The sequence below is a fragment of the Protopterus annectens genome, chromosome 7.part0 (assembly GCF_019279795.1).
Source record: "Protopterus annectens isolate FY-2018-M chromosome 7.part0, PAN1.0, whole genome shotgun sequence".
Taxonomy (NCBI): Eukaryota; Metazoa; Chordata; order Ceratodontiformes; family Protopteridae; genus Protopterus; species Protopterus annectens.
In genome coordinates, this window is record NC_056739.1 from 1,138,191,564 (window position 1) to 1,138,210,691 (window position 19,128).

At 37.1% G+C, this 19,128-nt stretch overlaps 1 protein-coding gene across 1 annotated transcript in view; it reads left to right on the plus strand.

The window, feature by feature from the left end:
- Positions 1-19,128, plus strand: part of RASGRF1 (Ras protein specific guanine nucleotide releasing factor 1) — an 892,789-nt gene that overhangs the window by 741,792 nt on the left and 131,869 nt on the right. Inside the window, exon 21 of the mRNA XM_044076380.1 lies at positions 16,161-16,264. Coding sequence (XP_043932315.1) covers positions 16,161-16,264 — 104 coding nt within the window. The remainder of the gene's footprint in view (positions 1-16,160; positions 16,265-19,128) is intronic.

Sequence of the window (19,128 nt, forward strand, 5' to 3'; positions counted from 1 at the left end):
AAGTTCAGAGCGAGGGGTAAAAGTTCACTATTGGAGAAGAAGTGCCCACCTATAAAACACAGCAGTCATGCATTGGTTCTGTCAGTACTGGTAAGTTCAGCAAAATCCAGCAAAGGTCTGGGGATGTTTTGGGGTCTGTTTGTGCAGGTTTTCTCCCTAACTCCTGGTAAAATAATCTGTTGCAGGACTTTTCTCCTGTTGTATATAATTATTCATGAATTACTGTTTACATTTTTTTGAATCCTTTGTGGAGTTTTTCATCGCAGGCCTCCACTGAAAATGAGTCACTGGCTCAGTCGGACTTTCCTGGTTTCCAAAGGACAAATAAATAACATAAATGAATGAATTAATAAATGTGTTATTGAATGTCTGTTTGGGTGGTCACACTAGGGGAGGGTTAGGTAGGGAAATGAGAGTGTGTGCGTGTGTGTGTGTGTGTGTGTGTGTGTGTGTGTGTGTGTGTGTGTGTGTGTGTGTGTGTGTGTGTGTGTGTGTGTGTGTGTGTGTGTGTGTGTCTGTGTGTGGCCAGTAGGCAGAACATTACCTGTATCATATCTGACGGTGCAAGTGCTGGTTATAGTGCATGATTCAGAAGCATGATAGTGAGGTTTTTTACTGTGGCCATAGTTGACTCTAAGAATCTCCTTTTCTCACCATTTCTGTAATTGGCAGACCTGAGATAGAAAAGTACCTTGAAGAGTAAGCCTTTTTCTGAACCCCAGGGTTTGTGTACAAACAATAGCTGGCTTTTGGAAATAGGGAAATACAGTGGCATTAAGAAAATTAATTTCTTTTAAAATAAGAGTAGCTAGGTTTTGGAACCATTTACCATTAGTTGTCAGAAGTTGAAGTCTGATTCAGTTTAAAGGGCAGATAGACTCAGATTTAAGTGATAATGGATTTATTACCAGGACTGAATGGAATAGAACACAGTGACCACTTGTGAACCTAACAGTAGCACTGTAGCAATGTAACATTATACACTGCAACTGACGGGACTGTTTCTGGCAATTTAGCACAGAAGGTTAAGGCAACTAGCTTTATCATACAGCCAGGTACAAGCTGCTACTGCACTTCATACCGATGCCCTGGGTTTGATTCCTTCAGTTTCCAGACTGTGTGACTGAGCAGGTCATTCAGTTTGAAAGCATTCCCAGGTCACCCCTGAAACTGGCACTTTAGCCTAGTGGGTTTACTTAGCAAATGAATAAAGCAAAGAGTATATCATGGGTACATGGGTGATATTTATTAAAAAAAATGACTATCACAAGTGCACGACCTAAAGACCGAGTTATTTATTTTAAAAACGATTCAATGAAAATCATTGCTTGTGGCCACTGTGAGGGAGTTATAGTTATTTAATGAAATGAACTCTGATGATGACCACTGGGTGGTGGGAACCATTAATAAGTCCACTAATCATAAATAAATTTGAGTTGTTTGTATGTGTGTTTTTACAGAGTGGAGGAGGAAGTGCATAGACTATACAGTAAGGCCAATATTGCATGAAGCAAGTGGAACATATGGCTTTTCCTTATAAAATGGAACCTGCTGTCCATCAATGATAATTATACATAATTCCATCTCGTACATATTTTCTTAGCATACAGAAGCAGGATACATAGTAAAGGTCTGTTCCACACAGAAAGGGAAATATTTTAATGTGTACAGAGCATGCTATGTGACCTTGACAATGGCAGAGCTGTACTGCATACTGCAACACTGCAAGTTACACACATATACATAAACATGCACGCATGTATGGATGCATGTATTTATTTATTAATTATACCCATTAGGTTATCCACCTGGGTACAGCCTACTTTCACTGGAGGTCTAAGATGAAGTCTACGTATTATATAAAGACATGCATGGCCAGATATAAAGGCATGGTAGAAAAAAAACAAACAAACATCACCATCCAGACTACAGTAATTACCTGATACTTTGTGTATAGCTGGTATAAGATGTGTTATTATAATGCAGTCTCTCCTGATGTTCTGTAATTATTTTGCTATTTTGAGTACACTGATCCAACAAATACAACAGTGCATAAACAGCCATCACAGCTGTCCTGCTTGGGAATATTTGTGTTGTGCTATCCAAAATACCAAGCCAAATATCAGCCAGCACCACAGCTGGACACTGGGTGCACCACTTCAGCACCTCATTCATGGCAAACACAAAGTAAAGTAGACCTGAAGGCAGTGGAATACACATAGTTTTAATATCTGCACGTACAGAAAAAATATTAACACTAATCTTCATATCTATAATAGCACAGTACAGCAGACATAAGCCTCCCTCCCCCCATATAAGTGATTTTTGCAAAGTAACCTGGCATTACTTACATTGAATTTGAATCTACAAGCATCCCTCAAGTATGAATGTCATTGCTCACATTACTGTGAAGCACAGTCAACTCAGTTATTTATTTTCCCTGTGGACAAGATTTTGGAAATGTTATAAAACAGAGTAATGTAAATGGCCCCTAAGACTGGTCCAGAAGCAGTAGCATTAAAAATCATTTAGCAGGAATTAAAAGAGATGAAGCAAACACTTCTGAACAATTTGACACAGAATGAAAAGAAGGTATAACAGATAGATAGATGGCTTAAATGAACATACCACCATTATCCAGGAATTATTAGCAGATAACAAGGAGTTCAAAGCCAGAAAAGGGGTTGCTGAAGCCAGAATGCAGGGCCTTGAAATGAGATTGACAGACCAAGAAGCTCAAGCATGAAGGAAACACATCAAAATTGGTTGATTGCTTGAGAGATATGACGGATGAGATTGTAAGACTGTTGTAAGACATTTATTCTCTAAATGGACAGACCTTCCTGGAATTGAGATAAAAACAGAGAGAGAGCAGAGGATTGTTTGGAAATCTAGCCATGAGGCTCATCATCCAAACTTTTAAGATTAGACAAAGGATTTTAAGGGTGATTTGGAAGCCTGGGGGGAAAACTGAAGGTAGCAGTCATGTCAATATTTATTGATCAAGATTTTTTATTTGAGATGAGACCCAAGAGGAATGCCTTAAAGCTTACTATTAAAATTTGTAACAAAAATGGCATAAAGTGAGACATTTATATGACAGTTTTGAGAATATATTAGCAGGGGCTGAAAAAAAATTATCAACCCTGAAGAGGCAGTGGATTGTCTGAGGAAACCAGTGAATTAGACTGAATGTGGCCAGAGCAGAAGAGCCTATCAGAAAACAGCAGTCAATTGGGAATTGGTAGGAAACAAGAGATGCTAGCAGCCTAATAAGATATCTCCCTCTCTTTAGAAGGCAGCAGTATCTCAGGGAGAACGTGTAGAGCATCAGAGAGGTGACAAAGGGAAAACAAGAACTACATTAATAAGGTTTGGTGTTGGCTCTGCTTTGTGTAGGACAAAACTGGACACTGGGAGAACTTGGAATGTCAGAAGAAGTGTTATTTATAATATTTTCTGGAATAGATTGGGCACTTTACAGCAAGAGCTTTGGTTTTGTTTCTTTCTTCTTCAGATCAGATGAGAAAGGAGGGCTGGATCAAAACATAGAGGTAGCTATATATATAATGTGGGGTGAGTCATTGATTTTTAGTCCACCTTAATAATAGATAGTAGATTTGCGAAGTAGTAGAGAATGCCTGTTGCAGCTGTTCTGCAATCACAGACGGAATATATCGGACTTCAAATCATTCTTTTTGACAGTTTTCCTGTGCTTTCCCCATCTGTTTTTTATTTTATTTTTTTTCACTTTACAGCAGTACTGAGGATAAGAACAAAATAATAATTGATAGTTGGATTATTCTCTCCCCCTCTTTTACTCTTGCTTTCTATTTCGTGGGGCGGAGGAATCGTACTATTCCCAGTCATGTAAGGTAGAAAACGTTGATTACTGGTGATCTGGAATACGATGGCAGAGGACAGAAGTGACAGATCCCTGCTTGCCGACTGGGCATTTAAGACCTCCTATACAATATAGGGGAGAAGTCTGATTCTTTTGGCCTGTCATTGATTTTGTTTTAAACTTAATTGATATTTTTATCAAATCTAGTTGAGTAACCCTAAGTTAGCAAAACACTGCTTCTTTTCTATATATAATTTAAGTAAATAAGGACAACATAAGGATTTTTTCTATACTGCAGTTGTTAGGAATCTCTCATTGTATATGTAAAGTAGGGAAATTTTTGTACAGCTCAAAAGGAATAGTGACATGTCAAATAAAACGGATAAAGGGACAGTCTTGTTTTCATGTTCAGAAAGCAGGGAAGGAGAGCACTGACTGAAGTGGAAAATGGTAAGGAAGATAGTCGGCATATGGGAAAGACGGGAGAGAGTTGCTTGATGTTTCAAGATACCAGGGGAGGAATCTTATTGCTAGGCTTATACGATATTTGTAAGATGATTAGAAAGGGGATTGTGTGGTGAAAGAAAGATGATTAGCAGTAATAGAAATGAAAAGTCATTGATGTTCAGTTTTGTTGGCTGAGAAACAATAATTAGAGGAAATGTTTTCTAGTGATAAGACAGGACCTATGAAGAAAGGTTATTGGGCACCAATAACAGATATTGGAAAGATAATATATGCTGGTGTACTGAAGAAATTAAGATGACTTTCCCATTACAGGTGAGAAAAGAGAGGCATTTTGTCTTAGTTCAGAAGGTCTCTGTATGGTTACTAGCATGACTGACAATTACCCCTGAAAACACAGATTTTTTAATTGGTAAGGGAAGTAAGTCATGACTGTATGAGTGATGTATAATAACAAAGGGGGTGGAGGTTGTGAAAGGGTGAACAGACTGGGATTGTGGTTTCTTTGTTGTGCACTGATTCTTTTCTTCTAGTCCATATTGTAGGATATGGGGTGGTGATGATCAAGTCGTCAAGAGAAATTTGAGAACGACAATAGAAAGAAGTCATGTTGAAAGTTGGATGTTTAAGCTATGGGATTAGGATTTAGGTGATGATGAGATTACTTGGTTATTAGGAAGGTGGTGTGGGAATATGGTTAAAAATGACATCAGAGCTTGTGGGGTATTTCAGTTGCAATATGCAGTGCCACAGTTATAACAGATAGAAGGGTCAAGATGTAGTTAATGCCAAGTAGGAGACCTAGACTTATACAGCTGGAGGTACTGAATGTTAACATGTATACAATTTTTAAGTTTTTAAGTTTATCTTAGGGGGGGGGATGAACATATGGAAAGTGCTAGAGCCAGAAAGAGATATTAGAAGTAAGGGGGGGGGACAAATAAGGACAGAGTAAGACATAATTGAGGTACAGGAGAAAAGTCTGATTCACTTTGCAAGCTGGAAAATGTGGGAAGTGGAAATTTTAGTAAAATAAATCACAAACTTTCTGAATTTTGAGGTTAAGGCTTGGAATGTGAATGGGTTGGATAACAAAGGTAGAAGGGATGGAATGCTTTCACATATGAATTGGACTAATGCACAACTACTAACAGTGCAATAGATGCATTTGAACCCAACAGAACACAAATCATTGAGGTTAGGTGGGCACAAGGTGGTGACAAATTCTTCTTGAGGGTTGAGAAAACAGGGGAGTGGTCATCCTGGTAAGGAAGACATTTCCACTTATAGTTAAAGCTAAAACAGAAGTACAAAAGGGACAGTTTGTGGACATAAATGGAGGATTGAAGGAGAAAGGCAACCATATTATTGATGTATATCCCCCACCAAGGCTCAGATCAGAAATTTCCAAAGCATATTGGGTGAAGGGTTTCAGGATGGGTAACAATCTGCTTGGGAAAATTGAAATAAAACAGTTCAAAGTGTGGAGGCTCAATCAGGTCCAACAGCAAAGAAACTGACAAGGGAAGGTAGGTTTATGAGAATTTTTTTTTCAGACTGTGGGGTGGATGGACCCAACAGAGATGAAAATGGGAAGGGTGACAGGGGGAAGATATACTTTTTATTCCACTACCCATAATTGTTGGTCTAGGACTGACAGAAGTTATATAACAAAGGAACATAATGCATAGGTAAAACAAGTAATAACAGATCTTCTGACATTCTCAGACCATGCAATGATAGTAATCAGAATAGGATTGAGAACAAAGCTAAATTAAAAAATCATTTGAGAGTCCCAACATATGTTATAGGATGAAGGAGAGAAAATAAGTTAAAAGATGTTAATAAAGAAATCTTAGATGAACACAGATTAGGTACAGCAAAAGACTGGGAAGAGATATAAGAGAATACTAAGTTATGCCTTCTGCAAAGAAAGATCTGGAAGGAGATAGACAAAAAGAGTAAAAAGGAGCAACTGAGGAGGGGATTAACTGATTTACAAAGGAATAGGAAATGGGGGCAGGAAGGAAAACAGGAGACGCCGCGGTAATATAGAATTAAATGAAAAGCTCCAGGGATTGGGGGACCAAAAATATACACTAAAAGTATAACAGTGCAGAGCAGCACCTAAAGCAACAAAGGCATTAGCAGTGGGGAGGTTGAGAGAGGAATATATGAGGTAGAGGATGGAATACCAGAGGAAAGAAAGCTACAACTAGTGGACATATTAGAGTTTTCAGGGAATATTATGAAAAGATATACAAAAAAATGTGAGACAGATGGGAATTGAAGAAAAGAAAGGGGAGAAAAGGAATTAGACTGGCCAGAAATGGAGTAGCTACAGGACCAAGAAGTTAATTCTCTTTTACAGACAAACAAGAGGAAGTGCTAGCAACGTGTGAGAAGATGGCTAGAAGGAAGTCTTCTGGCAGTGATAGGTAACGAACCAAATTACGAGAACTGAATAAGGAGGAGATAGTGGACACAAGGTTAGTTCTGTTTAATAGCATTCAGAAAGGAGAGCTAATACCAGACTCATGGAAAGAGGCAGCTATTTCAGTGATTTCCAAGGAAAGAAATAATCCAAGGAGTCTAGCTTCCTATAGGCCCATCTCATTGTTGAATCATGATTATAAATGTTTTATGTTGATTCAAGACGAGAGGTTAAGTTGGATATTATTAAGGGTGATACATGAGAATCAGAAGGGGTTTATAAGGGGAAGAAGGACTACTTTCACTTTAATCATTACCCTATTGCTGAAGCAAAAGGCACAAGAAACAAAGTTAGAACTGGCACTAATTTTCATAGATGAGGAAAAAAGCATTTGATAAAGTAGTTTGTGAATTTTTGATGTAAGTAATACAGAGTATATGACTGCCATTAGATTGGGTAAATATGACAGAAAGAATATATGTATACTGGGCCAAAGGCCAGAGTGAAGTTTAGAACTAGATTATCAGAGATATTTGTAATAGACAGAAGTATTCCCCTTTTGATTGCCATTTACCATGAATCACTGGCAGAGACTTTTAGGAAATCAGAATTAAGAGGATGTGAATGGGAAGGCAGGGAGAAAAAGATTTTATTATATACTGATGCTGTATTGGTTCATTAACAAGGCACAGTGAAGATGCATTAAAACTATAGATGATTTTATGGGGCTTTGGGGAAAATTGGGATCTAAGATAAAATACAATACAAAAGTCATATTCCTAAATCAAAGAGAGATACGGGAAACGGTGTGTATTGAAAGGGGCTTTTGTGGAGGATATTTAATATTTGGGACCGAAACTTAAAACTTCAATAGAGCAGCCCATGCGAAGGACCTTTGAAGAGGACTATGAGAAGTTTAAGAGACAACTAAAGGGATGGGCAAGATTATATTAGGAATTAGACCAGAAAAGACAGGATTTACACAATATCATGTAGCTTTTGTGGTCACATAATTAGGTGTTCAAAACCCACAGTGACTTACTATAATCATTGTGTGTTAGTATATTGCCATGCATGAATGACATCCACCACAACTGTAATGTGTACAACTACAGGGGGCCTCCCCATCCATTTATGGAACCATCAACAAACTCAGGGAACTACAGATCTGTAAGTTTAACAACTCTTATGTCCAAGGCCATGGAAAATCTTCAAACATTGGATCCATGCCAGTTTGATGTTATCAAGGGCAGGTCATGCCTATTAAACCTGGTGGACTTGTTTGAGAAGGTCACTAGAGCCATGGGCCAAGGCAAAATGCTGCACACTGCCTACCTGAACCTGGCAAAGACATTTGACATGATACCTCATTCAGGTATTATAGACAAACTCACAAGTTTAGGCATAAATCTCTATGTCACCCGATGGATAGCCAAATCATTCACAGTTAGGACACAAAGTTAGGGTGGGGGAATCCACCTCCACTTCCACCTACACCAAGATGCCTGTTACTAGTGGTGTCCCACAGAGCTCAGTAGTGGGACCTCTCCTGTTCAGAATATACTTCTCTAAAGTCAAGGCAAGTGTAGAAGGCTTTCGGCTAACCAAATTTGCTGTTGACTGCAGGCTGGGTGCAATCATTGAACCCTCAAAGATGTAGATATCCTCCAGGAGGGTTTGACACAGAAAAATAACTGGTGGCAGATCTATGGCCTAAACCTCAGTGGAATAAAATGCATAATTATACCCTTTGGGAAGACAACAACCCTGATTTGTTATCTCAGGTTGACAATAAGCTGAACTTTGATCACTATGTCACTATGGTTGTGAGAAAATCCTTCTACATGGCACAACTTACTAGTAAGGGCATGCCATCCAGAACTAAAGAGATCATAGTGCTGCTATAGTCAGCCCTTGTTAAATCAATAATCCAGTATAATTAAATCTTCGGCATGTACCTGACCAGGCATTTGCAACAGTTGGAATGGCCACAGAGGTTCTTCTCTTAATGAATATGGGGTGTAAATAACATGTCCTGTGAGGACTGCCTCAAAGCCTTGTCCCTGTACTTGGTCTCCTGCAGACTACTGAGGGATGATCTATGCCTCAACTGCAAGGCATTTTCCAGTCCAGCTCTGATGGATCTGCTACACATTTGCACAACAAAGAGCACCAGAAGTACCCAATCTAAGGCTCTAAACCTCATCTGTGACATAAAGAAAACATGTTGAAGAGACAGGTATACTGTATATATCAGACTATCCCCTCTCTGGAATGCACTTTTCATGTGAAGCTCAGCTCCTCCATAATCCTTTTCAAATGGAATTTAGATCAAAGGATCAGTGGTAAATTGCAAATTCACTCCAGCTTGTCGCCTGTGTCCTTTATGGAAAGGGCAGCTTGTAGATGCCCTAAGGTACAGGTGTATAAAAAGACATTCTAGTCCATGGGTATTGACAATTAGGAAAATTGCAGCATGAATGACTAGGCTTAAAAAGGCTCTAGGACCATTAACCTAATAGCCTTCTATGATCCTGTGTATTATGCCACAATTTTCTTACATTGGACAAGCCTTTTTGGGGATCACCAGGAAATATGTTATTAAAGAAAGTGAAGAAACTTTGTATGGAATTTATCTATGAAAGACAGAAACCAGGGGTGGCATGGTAAAAAATAACACTGGAAATGGTGAAAGACATTTAGGGTGGATGGATCTAAAGGAAAGTTTTCAGGCATGTTTACTGGGAAATGTTGTTACGATTATTATATGTAGATTATAGGGCTGATTGTTTCTCCCCCTGTATTATCACCCATTTTCAGTCAAGACCTGGAGGAACTATACTAGAGGCTCTGTTGCAGATACCAGAGGAGGAATTGAATTGCTCTGGGCAAGACAGGTGCAAAAGGAATTTAGGAGGATACAGCAGAAAATGACAGAGAAAGAGAATAAGAACCCACCCTATTGGTACAACAAGGAAGGAGAACAATAGAATGAAGCAGAACAATCACAGAAGAGGAACATGAGGAAATTATTAAGCATCCAAATTACATCTCCAAGCAGAGCAGATCTAGAATAGTTGCTTGGAAGTGCCTCCATGAGTATTTTTACACCTCTGAAAGATCAGCTTATATGTTTCCAGCATGTGATTGCACTTGTTGGAGATGTAGAAAAGAGGAGGGAATGTTGAAACATAAAACATTTAAAGGGATATGATTCAACTTATGCAGGATAACGGGTGGGAAAAATAGTATTGACAAGTTATTAATTCTAGGGTTTAGTGGCAGTTTTCTATGGCAGACAGAAGGAGATAATAGGATTGTTAATGGCAGTTGCAAAAAGGGCAATTAGGAAAAACTGGAAGAAAAGGAATACCCTAAAGGGGAGAGTGTATAGAATATAATGATTAAAGTGATGCAACAAGAGAGGGGGAGGAGAGATGTGGAAGCTAAGATAGGCTGAAATTTAGAAGAAGCTGGGAAGGTTGAATAGAAAAAGGGTGAACTTGTCTCTTTTGGGATCTCTGAGTGGTGAAGGGAATATAATTTGTATAAACTTTATGTTTAAAAAAATTCATGGGTTAATAACCTGTTTTAGTTTTTTCCTGTGGGCAACTAGAATGACATGCATGTTAGACACTGAAAATTTGGTATTAGAGGTGGAATAGAAAGTAACTGCTGATTTTGGGATTGTGGTAAAATATTTGCGCAATCCCTGCACTGTGGAGGCTGTTTTGAAAGAGGAGTATACTGCATTTGTTAGCAAACTGCAAAGCTGTAATGGTTAAGAGAATTCATGGAGTTTTGAAGTAAAGGCGTCTTTCATATAAAAAAGCAAACAAGTGTCCAGAAATGGCTACATTGAATATAGCTTTTTCTATGCCCCACAAAGTAACAAAGCCACCTCATGAAATTAATTTGCTGGAAGATTGGCAAAGACAAACTATTTCTTCACACGGGCACATTTATTGCAACAGCTGCTGAGAAATTTCATTTTTGCCCTGTAGACCACACTCAGAAGTAGAGGCTATTCTAAGCCCATGTGCATGGAAAGTAACAAGAGTATTGTACAGAACTGCAGATGCTATAATAACAGGGCATCGGCAGTGCTGAACCGCCCTAACTATTATCAGGTTTGCCAACATACATTCACATGACATATATAGATTCTCTACTACCCGTTAAGCAGTGCAGCAAATAATGACATAGCATGGGTAGAACATGTAGAAATATTACACAATACAAAACACACAGAAATACAGTTATCAAGCAAACGTGATGATATCACTACTCAATAATGCATTAAAACCTAGTAACAATTTTAAAGGTTCCCAAGGTTCTTGACCTCTCTAAAAAAACATACGCATTACAAACATGATGTCTGCTTTGCTACCTCACAACATTCTATATTTTGTTGCTAGATTTGCTAAACCATAAAGGCCTTAAAAAGCATAGTAACCAGTACTTACACGTGAAATTAACAAATTAATTGTGAGTATTTCCAAAGTCCCCACCCTCAGCTAAGCACCTAGTGACACCACTGCTCACATCACGGAATGCATTATAGGGCTGAGAAAGTTCTATCCTACAATGCTGCACTCATAAGCAAAACTACAAAGCACCTCTTTTTGCAGTTCTATCACCAAAAAGTTTCCCTTAACATGACTGGGTTTTCTGCACAAGACAGAAAGTCTCACCTGCACATCACCAAGTCTGCTTTTTAGATGCATACTCAGCAAACAGCATCAGCCAGTGATTCAGCAGTTTGTTAATCAGTAGAAGCAGCTGTTAGGACTCGCACAACTACTGCCAGCTATAAAACAGCTCCCACATGCTTTGTGTCTTATTACCCTATGCAACAGTGTTGCAGAGATTCAACATATGCAGCATGTTTACAGATTAACTTGCAGAATTGCATGCAAAAGCTAATACCACTTGCAAGCACTTTAACACAAGAAAAGTAAAGAAATGTTGGGAACACAGAGAGCCAATAATAAATTGTCCTTGTCAGCAAAGTGTAACATTCAGCCATGTAGCAGTACTGAGTGCTATAACTTGAGGCCTATTCACAAGGATTTACATTAACTCACTTTAGTACAATTCAAGGATAGTCACCACTTCATCGATCTCATTCATGTGCATCTTTTTTTTGGTTTAGCAATGGAGGACAGAAGGGAGAGAGGGAACATCCTCTGGGTATACAAGATGAGATAAGAGACAATTCTGTTATTTCTTTTATTTATTTATTTGTTCATTTATTTTTTTTTTAGCTTTTGCATAAATTACTTTTATCAAGAATTGGTGGTGCTGCGGTAGCGTTGTCACCTCACAGTTAGACGTTGCCCATTCGATTCTCAGTTAGAACGTCTTCTGTGTAGCGACATGCGTGAATGGGCATTCCTTCGTTAAAGGTTGTGCGTTAGGCCCGGCAAGCCAGTACGAAAAAATCTTCTGCCAATCATTAGAAGACCGGAGTTCCGCTGTGGCGACCCCAAACAGGAAAAAGCCGAAAGATGCAAACAAACTTTTATCAAGAATTTGTTTCTTACTTTACAGTTTTGATTTGCTGGTTCAATGTTTATTTATGGATGTTTTAACTACTGTGTTTCAGTTCCTATTATTTTTTCTTCTTTTTTTGCCCTCCATTTTATACCTTCCAGATTACCATCTCCTTCTTTCACGCCAGTTACTCCTAACTTAAGCGCCATGGTATTATCTCCCAGGGCTGTACTGCTTTGACCATAGGCAGGTTGAGCATGTATGCTGTTGTGTATGTGGGGGATTTTTTGTAATACCCTAACTGGCCGAACTTTGGTTTGTCTAATTCTTAAGAAGTTTATATTCTTTATAGGGTACAAACTCAACCTCAATGTGAGGGGTGGTGATATAGATTTAGTCCTGGATTGTAGAGAATTAGCTTGGCAGATTAGATTGAATGCTGACAAAGCCCCTGGTTTGAAAGTTTTTTAATCCATTAAATGTGAATTGAAGCATATTTCAGCTATAGTTTAGTGCATTATTACGGTAATGTATGTATTGCTACTTTTTACTATGGCGACTAATATTCAGATGAAATTTCACAGATTTAATTTATTTGTTCATATATTGGTATATTATATGTAAATTCCTATGGTTATCAGTTGATCTTAGCTGAAAATATAATTATATGTTTAATATTAATATTAACTATTTGCATATATTTTTATACAACTATTCATTTATTTGGTTTATATACACAGATGTTAATTTTAATTGGTTATCACTTTAAGAGTAACAATGGTTTATTACTGAAGTAATTTGATGTATGTTCATGACTGGTCAGTCACGAATATTTAGATGAAATGATTGCACTGGGTTTTTAACTTTGATAAAGTCTGTATAAGGATGAAAGTGCTTAAGTTAAGTTAATAAACGGTTGGCGTGTGACTATTTCCATCTGTGCCTTTTGTTAGTTTTATTCCTAACACAAGTGGTGCACAAAATCTGAAAAAAAAACACACAGTGATGTAGGCCTTGGCTCAAGATGATCTTTACTATTGAAGTGACTCCCTGTCCCAATGTGCAACACCTCCCCAACTATATATAACAACTCCACGGTCGCACAACAGTGGGGAGGGGGGCAAATCTCAGGTTTTTGCCTTGAATACTTTTTGTCAGCCAAATGTGCTGTCGACCAAATGAGTGTCAGTCATATGAGTTGTCGAGCAAATGACCTAGACCCATATATATATATATATATATATATATATATATATATATATATATTATGTAGTGAATAAATCATATATTCAGAAAGTGTTTGATTTTGGTATAGCTTACTGATTTATAGCTGATGGTTTGTAATTCATATTCTGTGTCTTGCAAAATAGTTCACTGTACAGAGATTTTTACTTGTAGACCAAAATTGTACTTTTTGGTTTATACTTTTTCTGTAGTAATTGAACAGATATTATTTCAGTTTACTTTTAATAGCTTTAAATTGTTTTTTTAAATGAAACCAGGCCTGGTATTCCAGCTTTTTCCTTAACCTTTTGAAATCATTATTTAAAATAATTAACCTTATTTCACAAGCATAAACCTCACATGAAACTGAAAGTGAGAGACTGAACCAAGTAAATGTGAATTTATAGTTATTTCAAACACATTTTTCCATTTCATTTGAAGTTTAAGGCAAAAAATGTATTTTTGGTAGCGATTTTACGGTTGAAAAGAATGAGATGTGAACTGCTTTCTTTTTAAATGACGTGAATTTGCCTCATTTAGAACTGATAGCTGCTCCTACATATCTTTGCAGCGCTTCTGGTAAGATGTCGTTTAACTAAATTAAGTAATAATAGTCACATCTTTTAATAAACCATTAACTTGTCACTTGTCTGGTATTTGCTAAACAGGTTACAAATAACAGTTTTAGTAAAAAGACCTCTCTATGTATTAATAAAAAGAACATGCATATTAAAATAACTGTATCAGCAACTTAAAAAGGGAAAAGTGAGGTATTTAATAGTGTGGACAGTTTGCAAAGACTAGTATAGAATGGATGAGACAAGCAGGAGAGAGAGGCTTGAGATGTTCAGGATGTGAGACAGAAGTTTGGCTTAGGTAGGGTTTGGGTGGCAGACGCTGATGGCCTTAAGAAAAATAAAGGAACTCTTGGGAGAGTATGGGAGTTAGAAATGGTACTGGATTGGTTGGTTAGGCAAAAGAAGGCAAAGCATAAGGGAAAGCAAAAGAAAGTCAGTGGAAGGATGCGGTTGTAAAAAGTTGGAGGAGAACATGGGTAGAGGTTGGAAGAGGAGTATATTTTTGCACTGTGGATAGTCACGCCAAAGTGGGTGCTGCATGAAAAAGCATTACTAGTATAGTCTAATTATAAGAGCACAGTGCAGCCTGAAGTATAAGACTTGGTATTGCTGGAAAACTACATCCTTTTTTTCAACACAGAGTGATACAAGAGTCAGATTATGTTAGTAAGGTATGTATAAGGAACACAGTCCCGAATATGAAAGCACTGGTAGTCAGGAGCCATTCAAACATATCATATATAAAAATACATGCTGTTTAAAATTCAAACCAAACAATAAAGGGCACACAGAAAAACTGATTAGTAAAAACTACAAGAAAAACCTAGCCCAGCTAGAGTTTTCACTGTGTGATACCTTAAACCTCCTGTAACTGTGACCCATGGGTTATATGTAAATGACCCCCTTAAGGACATCAAGTGTTTTAGCAGTATACCTTATAAATGCCCATGACTTTCTACTTTTTCGTAAAAATAAAAAGTAAAAAGTCACTGACATTCATAAGCCATCTGGAGGTTTAAGATATCACACAGTGACAACTCTAGTTTGGCTACGTTTTTCTTGTAGTTTTTTAAAATGCTGTTTAAAATTATCCTAATTACAGACCCTCAGGATACACTTTTTGGAAACATGGTGTTTATATTTCTGATTCAGGATTTTGTGTTAGGAATTTTAGGTCTTACGCAAGTGCGATTCAGGATTTCAAAGCAGAGTTGTGACAGTAAATGCATGATGGGATGGCTAATAAATTGACATGTGCATGTTATCCATCATGTAGGAAGATACACTGCTAGCACCATTTATTCCAGAGCTTCAGTCAAAAAAAAGCACTTACAGAAGTTTGATAAGCTAGCATTATCATTGCCTTGGGATTATCAACAGTTTATACAAGTTTTGACACAGTATAGTGATCATTTACTTATTTTAATGAAAATTAACAGCCTAGGTGTCATGCTGTAGGGGGTTGCACCATTGTAATAATGTGCATTAATATACCCAAATAATTTCATATCGCTTTATATCAATGCCATAGTAAAAATACATTTTTATGTATGCAATGCAGCTTCTGTAGCAAAAATGAACATGTTTGGGAGTTAATTTCTGAGGCCATAACTGCACAAATGGCATGGAAATGCTTGTAATTGATTGCTAGTAACAAATGGATTTCTGAAGGACTATATTCCTTGCCAGGATTACCTGTCATTATATATTTAAAACACTGTATTGCTATGCTACCTTTTATCTGTTTATTTTATTGCATGTGTTAAAATGAATGAAATGTAACTCGTGCTAGTTTATCACTGTCTGGCTTCACAGTATGGAATGAAACAATCTTTGTATTAATAGTATATGTTTTAGTACGTGCTTTCAAGATCTGAGATGAGAAGGTAGAGGTGACAGCTACTAACCATTAAACACCAGTCTGTAAGTTAACACTTCACCATTGTTCCACAGCAGGACATTTTGGCACAGTTGGTATTCCATTACAGGCTGATAATATACAATGTGGTGATCATATGATGTTCAGTGTAGGAATATGCTTCACTACACATGGCTAAGAAGAAGTTTTAGAATTCTTAAGTTATGTATACATGTTAATGCACATTTGTATTATATCAAGGCTGAAGGAGGAAAAGCTGAACCATTTGACAATCTTTCTGCACTGGAAGTAGCGGAACAGCTGACCCTGCTTGATTATCTTATTTTCAAAAGAATTCCATATGAGTAAGTAATTAATTTCACGCAATTTATTTTATACCATTTATTGTAGAATATTATTATTTTACTGCAGTAGTCTTTTCTTGACATTTAAATATTTTGATTTGGATGCATATCTGAATATGAAATATTTTTGAAAGAATGTGACACAGTTGTATTTATACGCATACTGTATACACCACTTAACTTTCAGAATTGGGAAGCTCATTAATAAACCAAAACTGAATATGTATACAAATAAAAGATATAACTGAAGAAAGTTTCAAATAATATCAAGTTTTGTTGTGTTATGTAACTTGTCCCTCAGAAAAAAAGTAATGAATATAAATAGCTGTTGCTGTGATTCACAAAAACAAGTTTTATGCAGCAAAAAGTGATCTATCATGCCTTATTGTACATCACTGTAAACAAAATGGGAAGCTTCATCTCAGGAGACTCCTATTTTGCAGTTTCAGACATGGTACAATGAGAGCTTTTGATTTACAGTTTTATAAAAGGTAATGTAGCATTAATAGAGTAACAAGGAATGTTCCATAATGCCATGATATGCCTTCCACCTCAGTAAAAAAAGAAATGAAAAAAAAATAGCATTGCTTTGGGATCAGCTGCATGTCAATATATTATGGCACACAACACTGTCATGTGCCCAGCTAGCACACCCCTCTGCATGAGGAAATATTGTCATCCTTACTAAATATACTGTAGTATTGTCAGTAGTGTCACATGCATAGGTGTTTTTTTAACCTGCACCCCTTGCTAAATGAAATTATTTGGTTACCCTGCTTCCTCCCAGTCTGTGGATGAGTATGTAGTTCTTATGCCCGCTAAACCAACCCAGTGCAATTTATTATGTTTACTTGTGGTGCATAATCACCATGTAAATAAACAAATTTAATACACACCATTACAACAAGCTGTACCACAGTGATTCAGTATAGCACTGAAGTGTTGTAAAAAGAATGGGAGGACATACCCTGGAAAATAGCACTTTTCTTTGTACAGTGGCTGGAAGGTGGATGGGCCACTGTAGACAAAAGCTTTAAATTTATTATGAGGCTACTATAGACATAAACTTTAAATTTATTATATCCTAAGGGATGAGTATGAGTGTGACCCTCAGTAAAAAGTAATATTAACATGCAACAGTATATTGAGGGGATGTCCTGAACATTAAGTACTATAATTACTTTATAAGGGATAGGAGGGTGACATAATGGACAAGCCTTGTATAGTTACATTATTTAGGTTTGCAGGAGCTGGAGAATACCCTAGATTGTATACGGATAGGGTTCGCAAAACAGAGTCAGTCCATGGACTATAATTAATTTGCCATCCTCATCCTTATAGAGTACCCCTTGCCTCCAAGAGGGCAAAACAAGACAAGTCAGGCCAGGGTAGATTTATGGAGATGCCAAATCAATCATCAAGACTTGCCTTAAAAGAAGTGAGGGTATCACTCTTCTTTTATACATATTAAAATATTATTTCAGACGTGGATTAAGCACTGTGTAATAAACCTATCCCTTCAGTATGTCTTATTTGGCGATGAAGAGCCATGTCTTTAGTTCATGTACTTGTAGAACTATTTGTTTTATGGAGGTGAGGGAGATCAAGAAGAGCTGGGTCCTTAGTAGCACAGAATGCAAGACATAAATCAGGAAGACAAAACAAAGCCAGCAGAAGGATGTTTAAGAGACAGTGTATAGGCATAGATCTTCAAGCCCATATTGGCAACTGAGGGTATTTAGTCTGGTGATCTTTTTAGTTAAGAACTCTAGCATCATTCTTATTTTCCTGCCTAGAGAATGATCTCCATACTTTCATATACAAAAAGGATGCTTTAACAGTTTCTTCCCATCTGCGGCAATCATGCCCTATTCAGCTTCCTCAGAGCACACCACACCATGCAAGGCTGAATGAAATTTCATGGCACTTTCTTTATGAATCTGTCTCCCTCACTTTTGAATCATTTTCCTTATCACATCTCAAAGTTTTTTTGTTCTTTTGCCAAGGTAACTATAGCATTTTTTAATTTCATATCTACTGAGGTCACAAAGATATTTGAGTCAAAATGTACAGCTTTTTGACTGTACTGAAATAAATTTGCATTTTCCCCCTTTCTTATGACATAAATCCATTGAGCCCATTTTGGTTCTGAAGGTGAATAACCCTCATAACTACTCAGAGCAACTTCACTAATTAACTGAGATTTGCACTCCAGGAAATATGACACCCTGGCTGACTCACAGAAAGAAGGCATAATAAAGACAGGACCTGAAATTCAATATGGATTAATTTTTAAAAGGTTTATGTTATCTATAAAACAATCATGTAGGAGTTACTGCAAAAAAGCTACTGACATTCTTACTGAGGATTATCAGATTTGTCAGTATGCCTATGTACTTCCATTATTAGTGAAAGGACTATAACCTGCTAGGACAGAGAAGTGCATTGTAATGTCATCAACATTGCCCTCACAGTGCATTATGGGAAAGAAATAGCTTCCATAAAAAAGTCACATCAGAATATATACCACCATGAGGGCATTAAGTGTTAGAAAAGATGAAACCCAGTAAAAATTATTGTACTCCTAGCACGTTTGGATTGTGTAACCCTTCAGAGCAAAATAAAAATGTAAATATATTGTTTGTTTCTGCCTGTATATATGTGTGTTCTATCTGTCAGCCAGTGTGTGCTATCTATCTTACAATATCAGGACATACATTCAGGCATTTAATCTTATTTTTATTTCCAGCATGGGAAATAGTCAAAATACTGACTAGAACCAAGTACACTGTATAAATTGTTAACTTACTAAGTGTTCTTATCTGTAGATCCAGACAAAATACAAAGTGAAAGCTACCAAAATT